The 18,121-nt window shown below is 39.9% G+C and overlaps 1 protein-coding gene across 1 annotated transcript in view; it reads left to right on the forward strand.

The window, feature by feature from the left end:
* The window catches only part of LOC141008403 (ankyrin repeat and BTB/POZ domain-containing protein 3-A), a 174,045-nt gene extending 162,457 nt beyond the window's left edge, over nt 1-11,588 (forward strand). The window contains exons 9-17 of the mRNA XM_073480751.1: nt 392-527; nt 2,843-3,072; nt 5,813-5,991; nt 6,264-6,369; nt 9,714-9,816; nt 9,902-9,983; nt 10,708-10,776; nt 10,878-10,991; nt 11,095-11,588. Of these exons, the coding sequence (XP_073336852.1) occupies nt 392-527; nt 2,843-3,072; nt 5,813-5,991; nt 6,264-6,369; nt 9,714-9,816; nt 9,902-9,983; nt 10,708-10,776; nt 10,878-10,991; nt 11,095-11,325 (1,250 nt within the window). The 3' untranslated portion in view covers nt 11,326-11,588. The remainder of the gene's footprint in view (nt 1-391; nt 528-2,842; nt 3,073-5,812; nt 5,992-6,263; nt 6,370-9,713; nt 9,817-9,901; nt 9,984-10,707; nt 10,777-10,877; nt 10,992-11,094) is intronic.
* The last annotated feature ends 6,533 nt before the right edge of the window (nt 11,589-18,121 follow it).

Raw genomic sequence — 18,121 nt, forward strand, 5'->3', positions numbered from 1 at the left:
TGACAAGTAAAAGTATTATCAACCAAATATATCAAAGATATCAAAAGATGAAGTTATTAGAGATATATAAGATGTTGTATGATGTTGTTGGAATATTGAGACTGATGCATTAATGTGTCATGACGTGACGTGATGTGACGTGATGTGACGTGACAACATAACATAACTGGAGCTAATTTGAACTACTTTACAGACTGTTGATTTGTCTTATCTACAACTATTGATTGTGTTTTCGAAGATGCACGTATATTTCATCAAGTGTCATCCGCAAAATGTATGTAAATATCAAAAGTAATGGTAAATGGTCAATTTCGAGTCAAATATTCCAAACTATTACTTAACTACCATTCTTGAGTAGATGTACTCAGTTGTACTTGTCATCCTGGTTCAGGTAACTTCGAGTTGGTGAGTTTGCTTTTGGAGAGAGGGGCCGACCCCATGATCGGGACCATGTGTCGAAACGGCATCTCGTCTGCTCCGCTGGGAGACATGAACTCGTACAGCCTGGCAGCAGCACATGGTCACAGGTAATACAGGCAATCACACACACACACACACACACACGCGGGGAACCAATACAAGTGTCAGCCAGCCAGAGATAGATCCATTACCACGGTATTGATCCATTTACACACTTTGCCCTGGTCCGTCTGCCTCTCACAAAATCCTGCAGTATGAGAGAGGCAGATATCTTGGTTTCGCTGTCAGACAGCAGAGGACAATAAGCTGCTGCAGTCCATTCAGCAGCACTTACGGCTCCGGTTTGACATCATTTCCCTGCAGCTGAGTAAGATAAAGCCCATTAACATTCAGGGCAGCGAGAGCTGTCAGGAGGTGGAGTGGAGTGGCAAGCCAACAACACAATGCAGCATTATTAAGACAATCAATTATAGTACGATGATCATGCTGCAGCAGTGTCGCGAGCAGGCACAAACTGAATTAAGATCGGTCGTGAGATGGTGTAAAAGTTTGCCTTTCTTTGCAGTTGCTGCATGACAATTATCTGTAGACGGGGGGGGGGAAGACCAGAAACTACCTTGTTTGAATTTCTCTTTTATTCTTCCACAAAGGGTCTGGGACAATGGCTTTTTGTTCAAACGACTGGTAGTTGATGTGCTTGCATGAATAAAAGAAGAATTTGGAACAAGTTGTTTGTTGTAAAAAGCACCCAAAAGTCATACTTTAGTAAAAGTAAAGACATCGTGTCAACATATTACTCTGGTTATGGTCAAAGTCATTCGTACGAATAGCGCTCGAGTAAAAGTCTTCAAGTATCTAAAATTAATCTGGCTAGAATTGTTCTTAAGTTCAGACTGTACAAGAACATTCATTTAAAAATGTGCTACTCTCCACACTTTTGGTCATGTAGCGTCGATTGCACGGACACAACCAGATAGAAACACTGTGGTTATATCTGCTCAGTCACTGTACACTCAAACCCAACGGGACTGGTCGCTGCCATCACAACAACATTCTGTAAACGGCTTCAAAGTGAGCCATCCTCTGAGCGTCATCAGTGATCAAACGGTCTCAGAAACAGGATATGATGTTATGTTGGCTCCACTGAAGCAGATGGTGCAGCGATGCCTCCTCGGGGCTGTGATCACGCCGTTTACGTTACGTGTTGAGGTCCATTCTTCTCAAAGAGGGCGTCTGTTACTGTTGCAGTGTGTTGCAATGTTGCACAAATGAATCTGCAGACTAATACACACAGCGTGGGGAAGTTACTTGCAAAAAAAACAATGTAATACATATTACTGGTCCCCTTCATTTGAAAGTTTTTATGAGTTACTGTGCAGTGTAGACCTGTGCAGGGTGTTGTGTTACTGATTCCACTTCTTTTGTGTTACTGTCTACACAACCACAGACGTACGAGCAGGGATTATAAAACCGAAGAGGGTAATATCGTTTCATAGCAGGTAATCAAAGTGCAGAAGCTCCAGTTTATTGCAGCAGTTCATTACAAATCCAGGTGTGGGCTATCATGTGTAGCCTAATGATGACTCTGCTCCGGAGCAGTCGATTAAGAGGACTTGGGATCTTAGTACTATATAGTATCTCAAAAAGACAACACACTACATTACAGTACAGCAGGTGGCGCTCCGTTAAGCTTCAGTTTTGACCTTTGAAAAGTTTGGGCATCCCTGGCTTAGACTTTTTTAGATAAACGAAAAGTGTTGGACTCAAAGTTTGATTCCCCAAAGTGTAACAGGGTCTATTCTCGCACATGGACATGGCTGAAAACATAACCTCCTAGGTGAAGTTAATGAATTGCCCTTCCTTGTTGTAGAGAGTTTCCTCGGCTTCCCAATACATAGATTGCACTAAACTCAAGGCAACGGTGCGGTGTTGATATACCCATCAATAAACACTTCTCAGACACATATTATATTACTCCATTACTGCTTAAATAAAGTAATATATTCAGCCGAATGACATAACCAGCCACTATAAAGTCATATTTTACTGTAACACATTACTTTTGTAGCACGCATAATATTTTACAACCTCTTTTCTAATGATTTCATATATTTCCACTCCTCAGACCATTAATTAAGGTTCAGAGTATGTGATTGTGCTTAATTAAGTACATGAATATATTGTTCATTGAGTGTGATCAGAGTTAAAGAGCTGTATGGGCTTAATGTGGAGTTAACACACAACGTTTATGCCTAATTTAGAACCATTTTCCAGTCTGTGATCATCCACTTCATAACTTCTCGTCCTACTTTTTGACCCCAGGCCGTGCTCGCTGTTTTGTAGTTTTCTCCTTCCCTATACCTCTTGCTCTGACTTTTAAATGGGTAATCTCTGTCTGGGTTTTTATCTTCTTCCCCTCTAGGAATGTATTTCGGAAGCTCCTGGCCCAGGAGAAGGACAAAGGGGACGTGTTGTCCCTGGAGGAGATCCTGGCCGAGGGTTCGGAGCCGGGGGAGAAGAGGCTGGCGCCGCAGGCCAACGGCGGAGGGACCCTGCGAACAGGAAAGGCCAAACTGAGGGCCCTGAGAGAGGCCATGTACCATAGCGCAGAGCACGGCCATGTGGACATCACCATAGACATCCGCAGCTTAGGTCAGATTTACTAATACATGCTTCACTGGCACACATGCCCTCGCTCTCTGGTGCCTCCAGCTGTCCTGGAGATGTGCTGCTCATGCTGTGCCTGTCCTGTCCCGTCCTGTCCCGTCCTGTACACACTCTCAGCAATCACCGCTACTCATCCAACCATGAAACAGTCGCACAAAATGGGACTTTTTTTTATATCCGAGGCGATAATAGCTCGGGTCTAAGGTGTGAATGTGATGATGAGAAAGTGTCCCCGAGCAGAGCTCATCCTGTAGACGTGGCCATCATCAGCTTTCCACCTCAACGTTGTCGGGTTCAGAGGGCGTGAGACCTAATGTGGCTGCTGATTAAGATTAATTGACTAATTAATTTCAGTTGACAGAACAGTTTCACCCCAAATGCCATTCAGTCGCTGATTCTGAACCTTTCGGTCGGGTCACGCAGTCCTCAGCAGATCGAGTTTTCACAGCTGTCTTGTAATTGAAGAAGTTCAATTTTAATTTAACATTTGGAGAAATACTCTTAATGGCTTTCTTGAGTGTTAGATGAGAAAATCAACACCACTCTCACGTCTGTGCAGTAAATACAAAGCCATCACCAGCTGCCAGTTAGCTTAGCATAGCATAAAGACTGGAAACAAGGGAGAAACAGCTAGCCTGGTACCGCCCGAAGGTAACAGTGGCTTTAGAAGGGAGATATAGCATGTTAATAAGCAAGTTTTTAAGTCCCTAGATTTTGTAGCCTGGCCAAAGGATGACTCATTCATTCTTGTTCAGATTTTTTAATACTTCCCCTCAAAAGCCTGCCCTCACACTCACAATGTGCCTCTGCCTGCGCTCAGTTTTGACCTGCTTCTGCTCGAACTGTATGCTTGCGCTCAGATATATTGTTGCTTGCACAGTTTCGCTGTGATCCAGCCTCCATGCAAACAGGCTGCTTCTGTGCCCTGTTGACACATCTGCTCTTCTTTGCTGTTGTTTTTTCTTTTAAAACTCCACCAGTAGACTTCTGCTCCTGAGTCATGAAGATGACATTGTTCGGGAGCTGGTTTGTATATTAAATGTCCTTTTATTCCAAAAGTCGAAAGGAAAGGGAAGAACGTTTATCAAATCCTTGGATGGAGGGAGTGGATTAACCCAGTAACAGGGACCTTAAAATGTTCTGAATACAGATCCTGAACTTTGTGTGTCAGTTTAAACCGAGTATCTACCCACTGAACAAAAAAACACATCCAAAAGACGTCAATTCAATGCCTTTGACAACGTTGGAAAGACGTCCACTGAAGATACAGAATAAAAGTGTTAGTGACGTCTTTTTTAAACGTCCTTTTCAAAGTGACATCCTCACAAGTTTTTACAATAAAATGTTAAACATCTTTCAACTTCAGTGACAAACTTCTACAGAACTTCTTGTGGTTCTAAATTTTACTTTAAGCTATTTATCAGCTTTAATAAATACCATGTTTTGGTCATCCAAAGTTGGATCACATCGACACTAACGATCCTTTATGTTACATACATACAACTTCCAGGACTACATCTTTCAAAAAATTTGCTGGAAATTACGTCCTTTTGCTCCCAGGACTTATTTATACTAACTGTTCGTGCTGAACTTGGTAAAAGGACATTTAAGTTCGCTGCTCGCTCTGCTTGGAATCAGTCATAAAAGTTTCCTGAATCTTGGGGAGCTGGTCTCACTGGATGCATTTAAAGTGATTGGAAGAAACTTGGAAGAAAAAGACGTCTGGCTGTACATGTTTTGAGTGTTATGATAGTTTATGTCTCGCCGATTTATCTGTCTTCATTTGAATTGTTTGTTTCATGTCTGCAACCATGTAACTGTGCTGCTGCTGTGCTCTCTCTTTAATCTCAGACTTCCTGGTGAAATAAATGTTAAAATGTATGCTGTATATACTCTGTATCTGTATGGATGTGATGTTATGGATGCGCTTAGTCACTTGCTGTTTATGGATATTGACGGTAAAGCCTGTGGGCGCCGACAGGAACTTCATGGTGCATTCAGGTGCACCTTGTAAACTCGAATAGCCTTGAAGGTTGTTGAATACGTTGAATAAAGTTCCATTAATTATTAATATTTTCCTTTGTTGAAATACAAAGGCTACATCTGTCATTAAGTTCTAGTCCTTACAATGCAGCCTTTTTCATGATTAGATGCAAAATCATAAAAATATACTATTCAGCTCAGCAATATACTATTTGACAAGGTTGTTCACAAAGAAGCAAATTGCATGTGAGGAGAAAGGCTGAAGGAAATCTGTGCAAGCAACAACATGTCCACTAAATAAATGAAAAATGTCCCAGAGCTCAAGGTGGCATCTTCAAATTGCTTGTTTGGTCTAAAATTTATGATTATATGCAGTTATTTTTGGCATTTTTGATAAATGACTTCATTACTTACTACTTAAATCCCTATCAAACATTTTCTAAAACATTAATCAACTAATCACAAACATATCTCCACTGTCATGTCATGATTTGTGTTAAAATTCATAAACACATCATTCAGTCTCATCATATTGTTGCAGAACGTTCTTTAATTATACTCAAGTGCTGCCTTTATATTCCCTCCGGAGCCTCCGACTCTCCACTAATCCAACACTCACCATGCAATCGCCCTTCAACTCGCGCTGACACCATAAAGTGATGGAAACATGGTCGGTTCTGTCGCCCTTGAAGCCGCTCGGCTTCGCTGTGTGTATTCACTGTTCGTGTGGTGTCATTCCTAGGCGTTCCCTGGACGCTGCACACCTGGCTCGAGTCCCTGCGTACCTGCTTCATCCAGCACCGCCGGCCGCTCATCCAGGGCCTGCTCAAAGACTTCAGCTGCATCCAGGAGGACGAGTACACAGAGGAGCTCATCACGCACGGCCTGCCGCTCATGTTCCAGATCCTCCGAGCCAGCAAGGTCGCCGAGGTCTTTTCTTTTCATGTGCATGTAAACAAAATGCTTGTTAGAGAAACATCAGACAAAGTACGGCTGCTTTTCTGGGAATACAGACTGTCCTGTGCTCGTTGTGCTACGGTGACATTAACACTAACATTTGCATATATTTAGCTGCACTCCAAACCATATTATCATACATTTGCATAAAATTTCGTCCTGGGAAACAGAGGCCAAAAAAAACCTCTAATCTGTGTAAAGTTTCTGTCCTCACTTGTGTTGGTGTGCGTTTGCAGAATGAGGTGATAAGCCAGCAGCTGTCAGTCATCTTCACCCAGTGCTACGGGCCCTTCCCAATCCCTAAGCTGACAGAGATCAAGAAGAAACAGACCTCGCGCTTAGGTAAGAGAGCGATTTAAAAGTAGTGAGCGAATGTTTTCTGCTACTTTCTGCATTAAATGAAGCTGAGTGACGACGGGGTGACAGCAGGGTTAGAGCTAAAGCCGAGAGGTTCTTGTTTTTTCTGGGGGGGAATTTGTCTCCAACTTGAGCGAGGTCACCAAACTGTGCATAACACTCCGAAATGAGTTGATGAGATGTTAAGTTCATGAAGTTCTTGTTCTTTCATTTCAGACTTCAGGGGCCAGTTGCATAAACCTAGTTTAAGACTTACACTCGTCTTAAATTGTCAGGCTTCGCTTAAAAATCCATCTTTGTACGTGTTGGCATTGACTGGAACTTCATGGTGCATTCAGGTGCACCTTGTAATCTCTACAATCTATACTCAAATGGCCATGAAGGTTGTTTAATACGGGAATGTTCCATTATTTTTACGTATTTTCCTTTGTTGACATACAAAGGCTACATATCTCATTGATTTCTTGTTCTTACAGTGCAGCCTTTTTCATGGTCAGATGCAAAATCATAAAAATATCCCTTTCAGTTCTACGTAGACATAAAAAAATCCTTTAAAAAACTCAAATCAAATTATCAGCAAACTCCACCAGATTCTTGTACAACATGTTGTCAGGTTCCTTCTAGTTTCAGTTGCTTTTGTGATACATCATTTGGTGTCTGGGAATAGCAAAAAGGTCAGTATACACTGATCAAAATGTCACGGATTATTGCTTCAAACTCATTTTGTAACATTTTCTAACCGATACAACACTTTCTTTTTGACATTTAAAAAATAAATATTACAAAGTGCTTTTCAAAGCTCGGGATGGTAAGTTATTCAGAAGCATCTTTTGTAGAAAATCCCTGAACATCCCGGCATCAATGAATAAAACTAAATGTTCTGACAAATAAAATGAATTAAAATCCAGTCTCCAGTCAATCCAAGCTCATGTAATCATCTAATTCGGCCTCTCTACAAGAATTGTAGAGAAAGTGCAGCCAAACTTCCCCAATGCTAACATGTTAGCTTGGCAGCGGTGAGTACTAACAACAGCCATTTTGTTGTTTAAGTTCATTATGATAATATGAGGTGTTTTCTGACATGCAGGATGTGAGATACAACATCATTGGGTATGATTAGCGATGACAACAGTGGGCTGCTCTCACAGTAAAAACAGCCTCTGAGCCGGTCGTTCATCAGCTTGCTAACTCAGTAGCACAAAGCACACTGCCCCTGAGCCAAAGAAAAGAGCCACTGCAACAGCAACACACTCCTGTAGCAGCTAACGTAGTCGTTTAGCGGTCATCGTTAGCACAAAGCACACAGATACTGAGCTGAAAAACAGACCAGCCTCAGTAGCAACAAACTCCAGTAGCGGGTATCGTTAGCACAAAGCACACAACTACAGCAGTAAGGAGTAACTGCCGTGCCGGGTAGCCTTTTTGAAATTAGGTGCCCTTGTGATGGCTATTTTGTTGTGTGTTTGCATGATTTTGGCGTTTAAAAGAGTTCACAGAAAAGAGGATTTATGTATTTATGAGACAACAAAAGCAAAGAGAGCTTGTTTAACGTAGCGAACTAGCCGCTAACACACCTCCCTGCTGGCCACTGAGAGCTACGGGGCAGTTGGTGCAGTCAGGCGGTGCACGTTCATGTGTTTCGGAGGAGTGGCTCTGGCTTTAATGACAAAATATTATTATTGGGATTAGCTATTATCATTAAATCAAGCTGCTACGGGAGTGTGTGAAAATTATTATGGAGGGAACGAGGGTCAGGGGGAGGGTTTTTAAACAGTATTAAATTGAATTTTCGCAATAAAAGGCCTTCGAAGGTATAAAAAGTCTCGAGTCTTAAAGCCTTAAATAAAGTTCTTCTTCATGTGATTGCAGGCTGTCTGGAAATGTTACACATTTATAAACACATTTAAAGTGGGATCGTTGTGACAGTGGATTGAGCTGCGGGAGGCCGTTTAATCCTTTTTAGTGAAGCCAAAACCAACAGAACTGCATCAAACACCGTCACGACTGCAGCTACAGGAAGTAGGAAACTTGTCGTCTCATAGTGGATGTCTTTAGCAAAACTAACATGAAGTTTTAGCATTTTTAATTGGTGCAACTGCAACTTATCTCGGACCAATTTGCATTAATTTAATTGATTATATAGTAGAAGTTATTGTTAAATTCTGCTGGGAAACATTGAAAAACTGCAATTAGTAATTCTCCACCATAGTTTGCATCATACTTTCTTGCTTTAGCCGGCGTTACCCTGAAACAGAAATTAAATTATGTCTTAAAAACTCTCAAATTTAACTTTTTGAATCTGTAAAAACTTTTTGCCGAAGGGGAGTTTAGTCTAACTCTTTTGAGAGAGCTCTGGAGGGTTTTTACAAAATGTTTTTTTCGTGTGCGCTTCAGGGAGTATCAACCACACCGGTATCGAGTTGTTTTGATAAGCCATGCCAAAACTTTTCAATTTTCCAAAAATCATGTTTTTTATTTTCATGGTGCACCTCGAGGTCTGTCTGGTTTTTGCAGATAAACTCTTCATATCTTAGTTTTGCCTTTTCGTTGCAGATTAAGATCAAATACAAAAAATAATAAATTGCTATTCCTGTAACATATTAGGATTTAATCTTAACCCTAACTTGAGGATATACAATCTTAAAGCCTTTATTTATCAGTGGTGTATTGACTTGTACCAGTACTGTTATATTATTTTAAATATTGGGGTGGTGCAGGTCTTAATGTAGTCATAAACCCCCACCCTCCTGTTATTATTATACATTTTACACATTAACAAGTGTCTGGGAATCCAAACAAACATCATTAACTCTGATATCTCAAACACATTTGACTTCGAGCATCTGTCTTCAATGATTTATCTGTCTAATCTGATATTAAAAGCTCATTTGAAGTCAGAAAGTCACTGATTTCCACATTTTTTTCTCGTTTGTTTGAGGAGGCATGTTCACACTCGGTGACTGTGCTGCAGCACCACCTAGTGTTTAACGGGAATAACATGACAAATGGTTTGTTATTGTGACTGTGAGGGATCATTATTGCTTTTAAAAACCTTTGACAACTAATTCATTTATCAGGATGTTCGGCTCAACGGACCGGATACCAAATTCAGAATACTAATGAAATGGGATTTGTTGTATTTGATAATGGTGTGCTGATAGCTCAGTGATGAATCACCTTCTGTGTAATTAATGATCACATTAGCTTAATCTTCCTCTGTTCGCTGTTCTGCATCCACAGCTTAGGAGACTTGAGTAATGAGGCGTCGGTCGGATGTTTTTTATCGGATCTTATTGTCGTCATCTTCTTCTTCTTTTTTTCTGTTTCAGACCCGCACTTCCTCAACAACAAGGACATGTCTGACGTCACTTTCCTGGTGGAGGGAAAACCATTTTATGCACATAAAGTTTTGCTGTTTACAGCTTCACCCAGGTAAAGAAGAATTGAGCTATTTATTGATATATTTTTACTTTATTTTCAGCTATAATATACCCAGGACTCCTTCTGTTCCATCCAGGTTCAAGTCTCTGCTTCAGAACCGACCAGCAGCAGAGAACACCTGTATTGAGATCAGCCACGTCAAGTACAATATTTTCCATGTAAGAACTTCATCTGACTCTCATTTATCATCTTTCCAGTGCAACCACATTATGTCATTATGTTCCAGGTTCAAGGTGATTTATTATCATTATTATCATATATTGTCATTATTCGACACAGAGTCGTGTAACAAAATCAAAGTTTGTGGTTGCTTTTTAAAAAATGCAAAGTCAGTTATAGCTGCAGCTAACACCACATTTCTGAGGCCATTATGAAGCAAAATTATGAAATATTTCCAGACTTATCAATGAATTATCAAATAGACACATACAAATCAGTGAAAAGCTACTATTGCCTGATACAGTTCATATTTATTCTGCACTTTTCAGCAGTTATAACACTTGTTAATGTTAATAAGCATTTGATAACGACTTATGAGCTCCTTATTACCTATTATACAACAAGTAGTTTCGACCACGCAATCTGATTGGTCAACTAGACAATCACAATGTGCTGAAACCCCTTTCACATCTCTAAAAACACTGGATACAACAATGAAAACAAGGTGCACAACTACACTTGAGTTTTCACACATTAAATCCAGATTATCATAATCAGATCAAAACAATTTGATTTATTTAGCACATAAACCCCAACTGGCTTTAAATGGTTTCACGATCAATTATTAGATTTGAGAGTCTAAAGAAAAAAAACAGACCTGAATAAAAATAATAACATTACAATTTCATGATGCTACAAGTCTGTCCCTGCTGTGTGTTTCAGCTGGTCATGCAGTATCTGTACTGTGGAGGCACCGAGTCTTTGCACATACGCAACACTGAAGTCATGGAGGTAAGAGAGTCTCAACCGTTGCCTGACAACACGAGCATTAGCAATCGCTAATCCCCGAGTCCTGTGCCTCATTCTGTGTGGCTCTTCTGTTCTCCTTGCAGCTCCTCTCTGCAGCCAAATTCTTCCAACTAGAGGCCCTTCAGAGACACTGTGAGATCATCTGCTCCAAGAACATCACCACGGAAACCTGCGTCGACCTGTACAAACACGCCAAGGTGAGACGCCGACGACGGACAAGTGATCAACATGTCTTCACCCTTCAGAGTAGTTTAAATATCTCTGCTGTTCTCTCTCCATCATCTTCTCTCGTCGCTGCAGTTCCTTGGCGCCTCAGAGCTCACCGCTTTCATCGAGGGCTATTTCCTGAAGAACATGGTGCTGCTGATCGAACTCGACGGCTTCAAGCAGCTGCTGTACGAGCCTCCTGCCCCCGAGAGCCCCGTGTCCAGCCCCGGCATCTACTCGGACATCCTCGTCGACCTGGAGAAAACCCTGGCCATACGCGTCCGCTCCATCCACCTCTCCACCTCCAAGGGCTCCGTGGTGTGACGTCGAGCCCCCTCCAGGAAAAAGCCCTCCGATCCAGGCACAGCATCCATGTAACACCACTTTTTGAAAAAACACGCAGGCCTGTCCATGAGTCCTGAAAGAGGGGCTGTCGGATGTTTTTAATGTCAGGGATTCCCTTTAATTCAGCCTGTCGAAGCCCCCCTTTGAGAGTTAACGTCGGCGAAAAACCAGAGAGGGATCGAACTCTGTCGTCCTGATAGCTCCCACTGATCACGTCTCACCCCTACAATAACAGAAAAACTGTAAAAAAACAGAAAAAGAAACAGACTAGAACCACTTAGAACTAACCGTGATGAAAACTTAGAGTATTTCATATAAGAAACATGCATGAAATACATTCTGTACACCTTTTTTCCGCTTAAAAAAAAAAGGTAGAGTAGAATTCAATTAAAGCAGCTTCTCTCATCATCTCTGATATGAGACTTTGGTTTACAGATCACTCTCCGGAAGTGGACGCCAATCGCAGTATAAACGTCTGACACATGCCAAAATATAATCCTACTATACAACTCAATAAAAAGTGACTCGTAGCAACGCCGGGACGTGGCTTTTTAGGTGGACATTTTCATCCCGTCACTTGTATGTTTGGACACGTTTCACTGTGTTATATATCTACTGTGCGCAGAGGCCAAACTGATCACGGACAACTTCCGCCGCGGCCGACACTGCAGCGCTGATTCAACTGAAGGCGGCCCACTCAGTGAAATCTATGCTGACGTGTGCTCCGAACACGTTTTTTTTTTTTTTGTCCAACTGGGAAATTAAAAAACTCCACGAGCACTGTCTGACTTTTTTTTTTCTCCTTTCTTTCTTTTTTTTTTTTTTTTTGCATGACACCTACTCAACTGAGCTGCTGCCCCCCTGATATTTGCTTTTTATGCCGAGCTTACTTCACGGACCACTTTCTCAAAGGGGGCGTGAGGGAGAAAAAACGCTGCTTATTAAACTTTCTATCCAAACTGCTAAAACTGACCGAGCGGGATTCTGAGATGGATTTCGATTGGCGGGAACTTTTGAGAAAAAAGATAGTCAAAGCGAAGTGTAAATACCTCCCTGAAGTCATCGTGCTGGTCGTTCTTTTTTTTTTGTTTTTTGTAAACTGATGTACAGTAATTCTCCTACACTCGCTTGGCTGACGACACCAGTCTCATTGAATGTGCTCCCAGTTTGTTCCTGCTGTATGTATGTATGTGTCTGTTGATGCATGTTCGATCTGTTCGTTTGAATCCTTCCGTTTCGCTTTAGGTGTGCTTTCTGTGTAGACCGGTAGGGCTGAGTAGGGTTGTTGATTGTTCCAGTTGAAGTCCGATCAAAAAGGGTGTTTGTTCCCCTTTCGATTATTTTCTGATACATTCCAGATGATCAGGGTAGATCCACGAGATGCATCTTAAAGTCACCTTTTGTTTTTTAGGCATCACCTCCGCTGAACTTCCTCCAGAGAAAAGGTTGAATTCCTACACGGTCATGATGTTGAGTTCAGAAGAGACACAACAAACAGGACATTTGATGAACGGCCAAAATATTGCACTTTTTTGGGTTGGTTGAGGTGGAAAAGTTGGACTTTAACAATTAAATAAAAGCAAAATGCAACATAGTGCGACAGAATAACACCCACTGAAGAGACAAAACATGGCAGCAGATAAAAACACAAATTCTATATTTCCTTCTCATTTTCCACATCTGTTTCCTTCATGTTAGTTGTTGTTGCACCCTTTTATTCTGCAGTGGTTTAATGATCTACCCGACGGAGGAAGATCATTTCCAGTGGTGATTTATAAAACATGTTGAGCATAGTTTGAAGAATCCCATTTGCAACTTAAGCACCTGTGATTTACAGATCTCAAATCAACTCAAACTGACGGCAGCTGCCTCATATATAACAGGATTGTTATTTCATCTGATAGTCAGTGTGTTTTTTTTAAAAAAAAAAACATCGAGGATACCGTTCAAAGAAACTCTGAAATGGGGATACAAGATGAGGACAAACAGCCGCTCCGCACACTCCCTGACCATCGGCCATCAAATCCACAAGTGGAAACGACACATCTTTATACTGAAGCCAAAACAAGAAGAGATGAAATCAAACTCCTGAAGTAATTACTGCATCAATAATTAATTAAAACATCTTTAAAATTGGTCAAATAATGGCCAAATCTGTGGGATGAAAAGGGAAATTGAAAAGGGAAATTAAAGTATTAATGGGCAATAAAAGAAAAGGTTTATCGTCTCAGGTGTTTGAGATGGTTCCCCTCTTTCACCGGTTGTTTCAGCCGGTGGCTTCAGCACAAAGACGTGTTGTTTCATGTTCCTGATGAAGTCAGCGACCGAACTGTTGTGTCTCTAATCATCTCACAGCTTGTGGAAATTCAACCTTTTGTTCCACGTGATTGCATTATTCCACACACCTACTCACCAGGTGTGTGTTAGATAATCAGCTCTGAAAGGACCGAACGTTAAAACCTGATACTCACTGTTCAGCTGCAGCCCCGATGTTTAAACGATGCAAAACTCAGTTGAACCGACCACGAACCCTCTAACTCAGACACAGTATATCTCAATTTAAGAGGAAAACACAGGACTTACAGTTTATTTTCTGAATGTAAAGCTGAATATTTACAGGATGTGCAGTTTTGTCCAGCGATGAACCAAAAGAGGACGCTTCTCTCCGTTTCCAACAGCTTAACAATGCAAATGTGTCTCGTGCTCTGTGATGTTGTCTCTACATGAATCCGACTGTACCTTCAGACAAGAGACGAGTCTTCTGACGTAAAAAATATTGTAGCACACTCGAAATTACTTAGAAAACATTTGTTCTGGGCCAAAAGCAAACAATTGAGGAGAAACATAACAGCAAACAAGAGTTGGGTTTTAAGTTCTGTAAATAGTTACAGAAAGTTAAATATACAGTAGATATTATCCTACGACTTTATTTTCTTACCTACATACATAGCACTATATATATTTTATTTTACATTCCACAGCTATTTTGTTTTACAAAAGTGAAAAAGATTATATAAAAAAGATGCTTTAACGTTTTGAAAATTAAGCAATATTTCCATACAGACGATGAATAATATGGAGCTACAGTATAAATGTGAATCGAAAGACACATAATATAGAATATATACGAAGAGTGACTGAAAAAAAGGCCTGAATATATTATTTCTGTTGGTGTTTTTTTCTTTTAAAAAAAGGATATTTCAAACATAGTCTGTTGATTTTACCCTGATGATTTTATTATTTCACTGACATCTTTTACAACATGTTTGAATCATCACACACGCCCACGTTTGAATTAAAAACTTTGCTATTTAAAAAGGTGAAATGTAACTTGAAGATGCAAACCATTTTGTCTCCGCAGAGGTGAAAAGGTTCATAAATGATGTCAAGCACTCTCCGTGCCAGTGTTACTGTAGCCTCACACAATCAAAAGCATTAGTATGTTAACAGTGAGCTTAAGTTTCAGTCTTATTATAGCTGGATATGGCGTTAGAGTAAGAGAATAAGTCAAAAAAGACTTTAACTTATCTCTGTCTTATCTTTTATTAGTCTTAATGTGATGCCATTAGCAGAAGACTAACTTTAGCTTGCCTTGTACTGGCGCTTTTGATTCGAATAACTGGGTCAAACCCGTAGAGTAAATGTCAGTTCGCATGGCTCTTCTTGTTTAATGTTGTTGAGAATGTGCTTTGTACACCAGCTTCGTCCAACTAAGACTCTCCCCCCTTAATTTGTCCGAGCATTTATTTGCCTGCATATTTGTTCCTGGTAATAAACAACATTTTCTCCTCGACGCAGTGGAAACATGCATGGGATGTTCACTAGACTTTGAATCCACGGGGCGGGGGAGGGAGGGAGGGGAGGCAGGAGGGGAGGGAGGGACGGACTTTTGCTATTATTTTTCCTTTGATGAGAACATGTATATTGTACAAAATATATATATATATGAAATATAAATTATACATGGTGTGAGAAGCAGGGATGTGGTGGAGTATAACAACATAAAGGAATGTTACACTCGTGCTGCAGTTTCTGTGGTTCCATGACATGCTTTTGTGGACAGCTAATAAACGACCAGAGTTTAAACCGTATGAAGGACATTTTTTGTTTTATTTGGTTTTTAGGAATGGTAAAAATTATATCTACAGCACAGATTTTGGTTAATGTTCCCCAGAGGATGAACACTTTTTTGTGCCGATACCAAATCCTTTAGTTTGATGACAAAATACCTTCAACATTGACGGTATTCCCATCGTAGCTCTTGTGTTTACTGCTGTAGTGCGACTGTTTAGCACTTAAGCAAATGTTAGCAAGTAAGAAAAGATTCACTATTAAAACCAGCGACTGTATTTTAGAGACAGATATTTGAGCTGTTTCAAGTTTTATTTTACTGAAAACACTGAGGAGGCAAAGGTGCTAGTATAAAGGCCAAGTAATGCCAAGACACTGGAGATTTTTAGCCCTCACAACTTTATGTAAACAACTTTTGTGACCTGAAGAAAAATTCATGTAAAGTTTCAAAGGAGAGGGGGATGCATTTTGTAAAAATCTGCAGTGTCGGGCGGTGGTATACACAGCCTGTCAAGGCAAGAAAATCCAACGGATCGATGGATAAAAGCTCATGAATGTAAGTTTGTGCCAGAGATTCACACAAAGGGTGAATTATTCTGCATTCTTTCCTGAGAATTATAAACAAAATTAAAAGTATTTAACATAATGTGATGTTCTTTAAAAGTCACACAGGAATCAAGTCCTGCTTTCAAAATCCAGCCTATTTTTAAAGTTTCAAGGTCAGCAAGTGTGGCAGGACAGGGAACGCTGCGTCGACTCAAAATTAACTACAGTGTATGTGTTTCTGGTAATCAAGGAACCCGTCAGTGCCTCCAACAGCTGGTTCATCAATGTGTTTATAATCATTTTTGGACAACAATGGAACAGATTGCACTGTGGACTGTATGGTTGTTGGCTGTATCAGGTGGTTATACTTACGTGTAGGGCTAATTAATTGTTGGTTTTGGTCTTTTTCAAAGGAAAAGTTGACAAGAAAATGAAAGAACATCACCAGACGTATCCGTAGAGGCAGAAGGTTATATCCACAATAGCAATATGACAGGTGTGACAGCCGATAGTAACAAAACACTGAATCATTTTGAAGGTCTAAACTGTGATTACTTGTTAGCTAACATTATGTAAACAACTGTGTTTATTTTTTATGTGATGGTACTGGAAATAATTCTTCTTCACAAGGACACTGCATCGTCCGCTGGATAAAAATGTGACAGATCTGGCCACAGCCCAGCAGCGGGGTGTTTTATCGATCCTTTACTGCGACCGAGCAAATGATTCAAGGTACTTAAAGTCGTGACAGCTCCCTCACAAAGCCAACCGACTGTCTGCAGTCAGACTGATAAAGAAATACAAGGTCGTAAAAAGTCTGGAGCACAGTTTGGCTGCAATTCCTTTTTTGGGGGGGGATTCTCCACAGGAACACACTGCACCAAAAACAACCAGCATCCCTTAATCTAAGACCTACATCACTACAGTCATGAAAGTTCAGTAATATTTATTTTTGCTAAATGAATAGATAAATCAGGTTTACAGTTAGCAGTTATATAAGAAAATGATCTTTATGTTGAGATCATGTATTATTGGATCTCGAGATGACAGAACTTAAACAATAAGTGCACCTGCGGTCATTAAGGGCTTCTTAGTTATGCCCAAAGCAGCAAATACATCAAATCCAGGTTAAAATATGACAAAGCTGAGTCAACTAGTTTATTAATTAATGAGTCAACATTGATAACTTATTGCTGGCGTCATTCTTTAAGCAGAAATGACCAAAAAAAGTGTGAATATCTTCTGTTTTCTTTGATATTAGATATCAAACTAAATATCTCCGGGTTTTGAACTGTAGCTACAACAGTGTCAATATGTCAGCTGGACTATGGAAACATGTAAGGGCCACTTTTCATTCTTGTTTGACATTTTACAGACCAATTAATCAAGAAAAGATTAGTAAATAAGGCAAATAATTGTAAGTTGCAGCTGAAATATAGCCTTTAATATCTCCTAAGAGAGGAATCAAAAACAACAATAATCACTGAATCCATAAATACAGGGTTCATTTTCACTCCATGACTTATTTACAAGTTTTGTTTAACAAAAAGGAAGATGCTTTATTTTTATTATTCTTTATTGAACAAATGGCACATGTCAAACAATTAGACAATTAAAAAAACAGAGCAAAATTCACACAATCAAGTAAATAACAAAAAAACATATGTGAGGAGAGACTTATAAAAAATAATAAAAATTAATTATTATAAAAAATGGTGATAAAACAATTAACTATCTAACTCCACAATTCAGTACTATATAGTAAAAAGTCTTTTCACGTTTTCAACAATCAGTTTCCAACATTTCTTATGTGCTTTGAAACAAATCTCTTAATTTCCTTTACATGATCTTTAAAATCGTTGTAAAAGACAGTAAAAAAGGGGCTTTTGGCCACTAAACTTGCATTTATGTATATAGAATTTGGCCAGGAAAATCGACAGATTTATTATATATGATTTATGTTGGGCTTTTTCTTCAATGTTTTTATATCAAAGTTAAAGAAACCAAATATAACATGTTCATAAAATAATACAATATGCTTGGGCTCAGTTCCTCAAACAGCCTCTAGGGGGCAGTAATAACCAGACGAGCTTCACGGAGGCCTGAGAACTACAGGCGAAGAAGAAGAACATGTTCTCTTGACAGGAAGTCCTAAAGT

The sequence above is a fragment of the Pagrus major genome, chromosome 14 (assembly GCF_040436345.1).
Source record: "Pagrus major chromosome 14, Pma_NU_1.0".
NCBI lineage: Eukaryota > Metazoa > Chordata > Actinopteri > Spariformes > Sparidae > Pagrus > Pagrus major.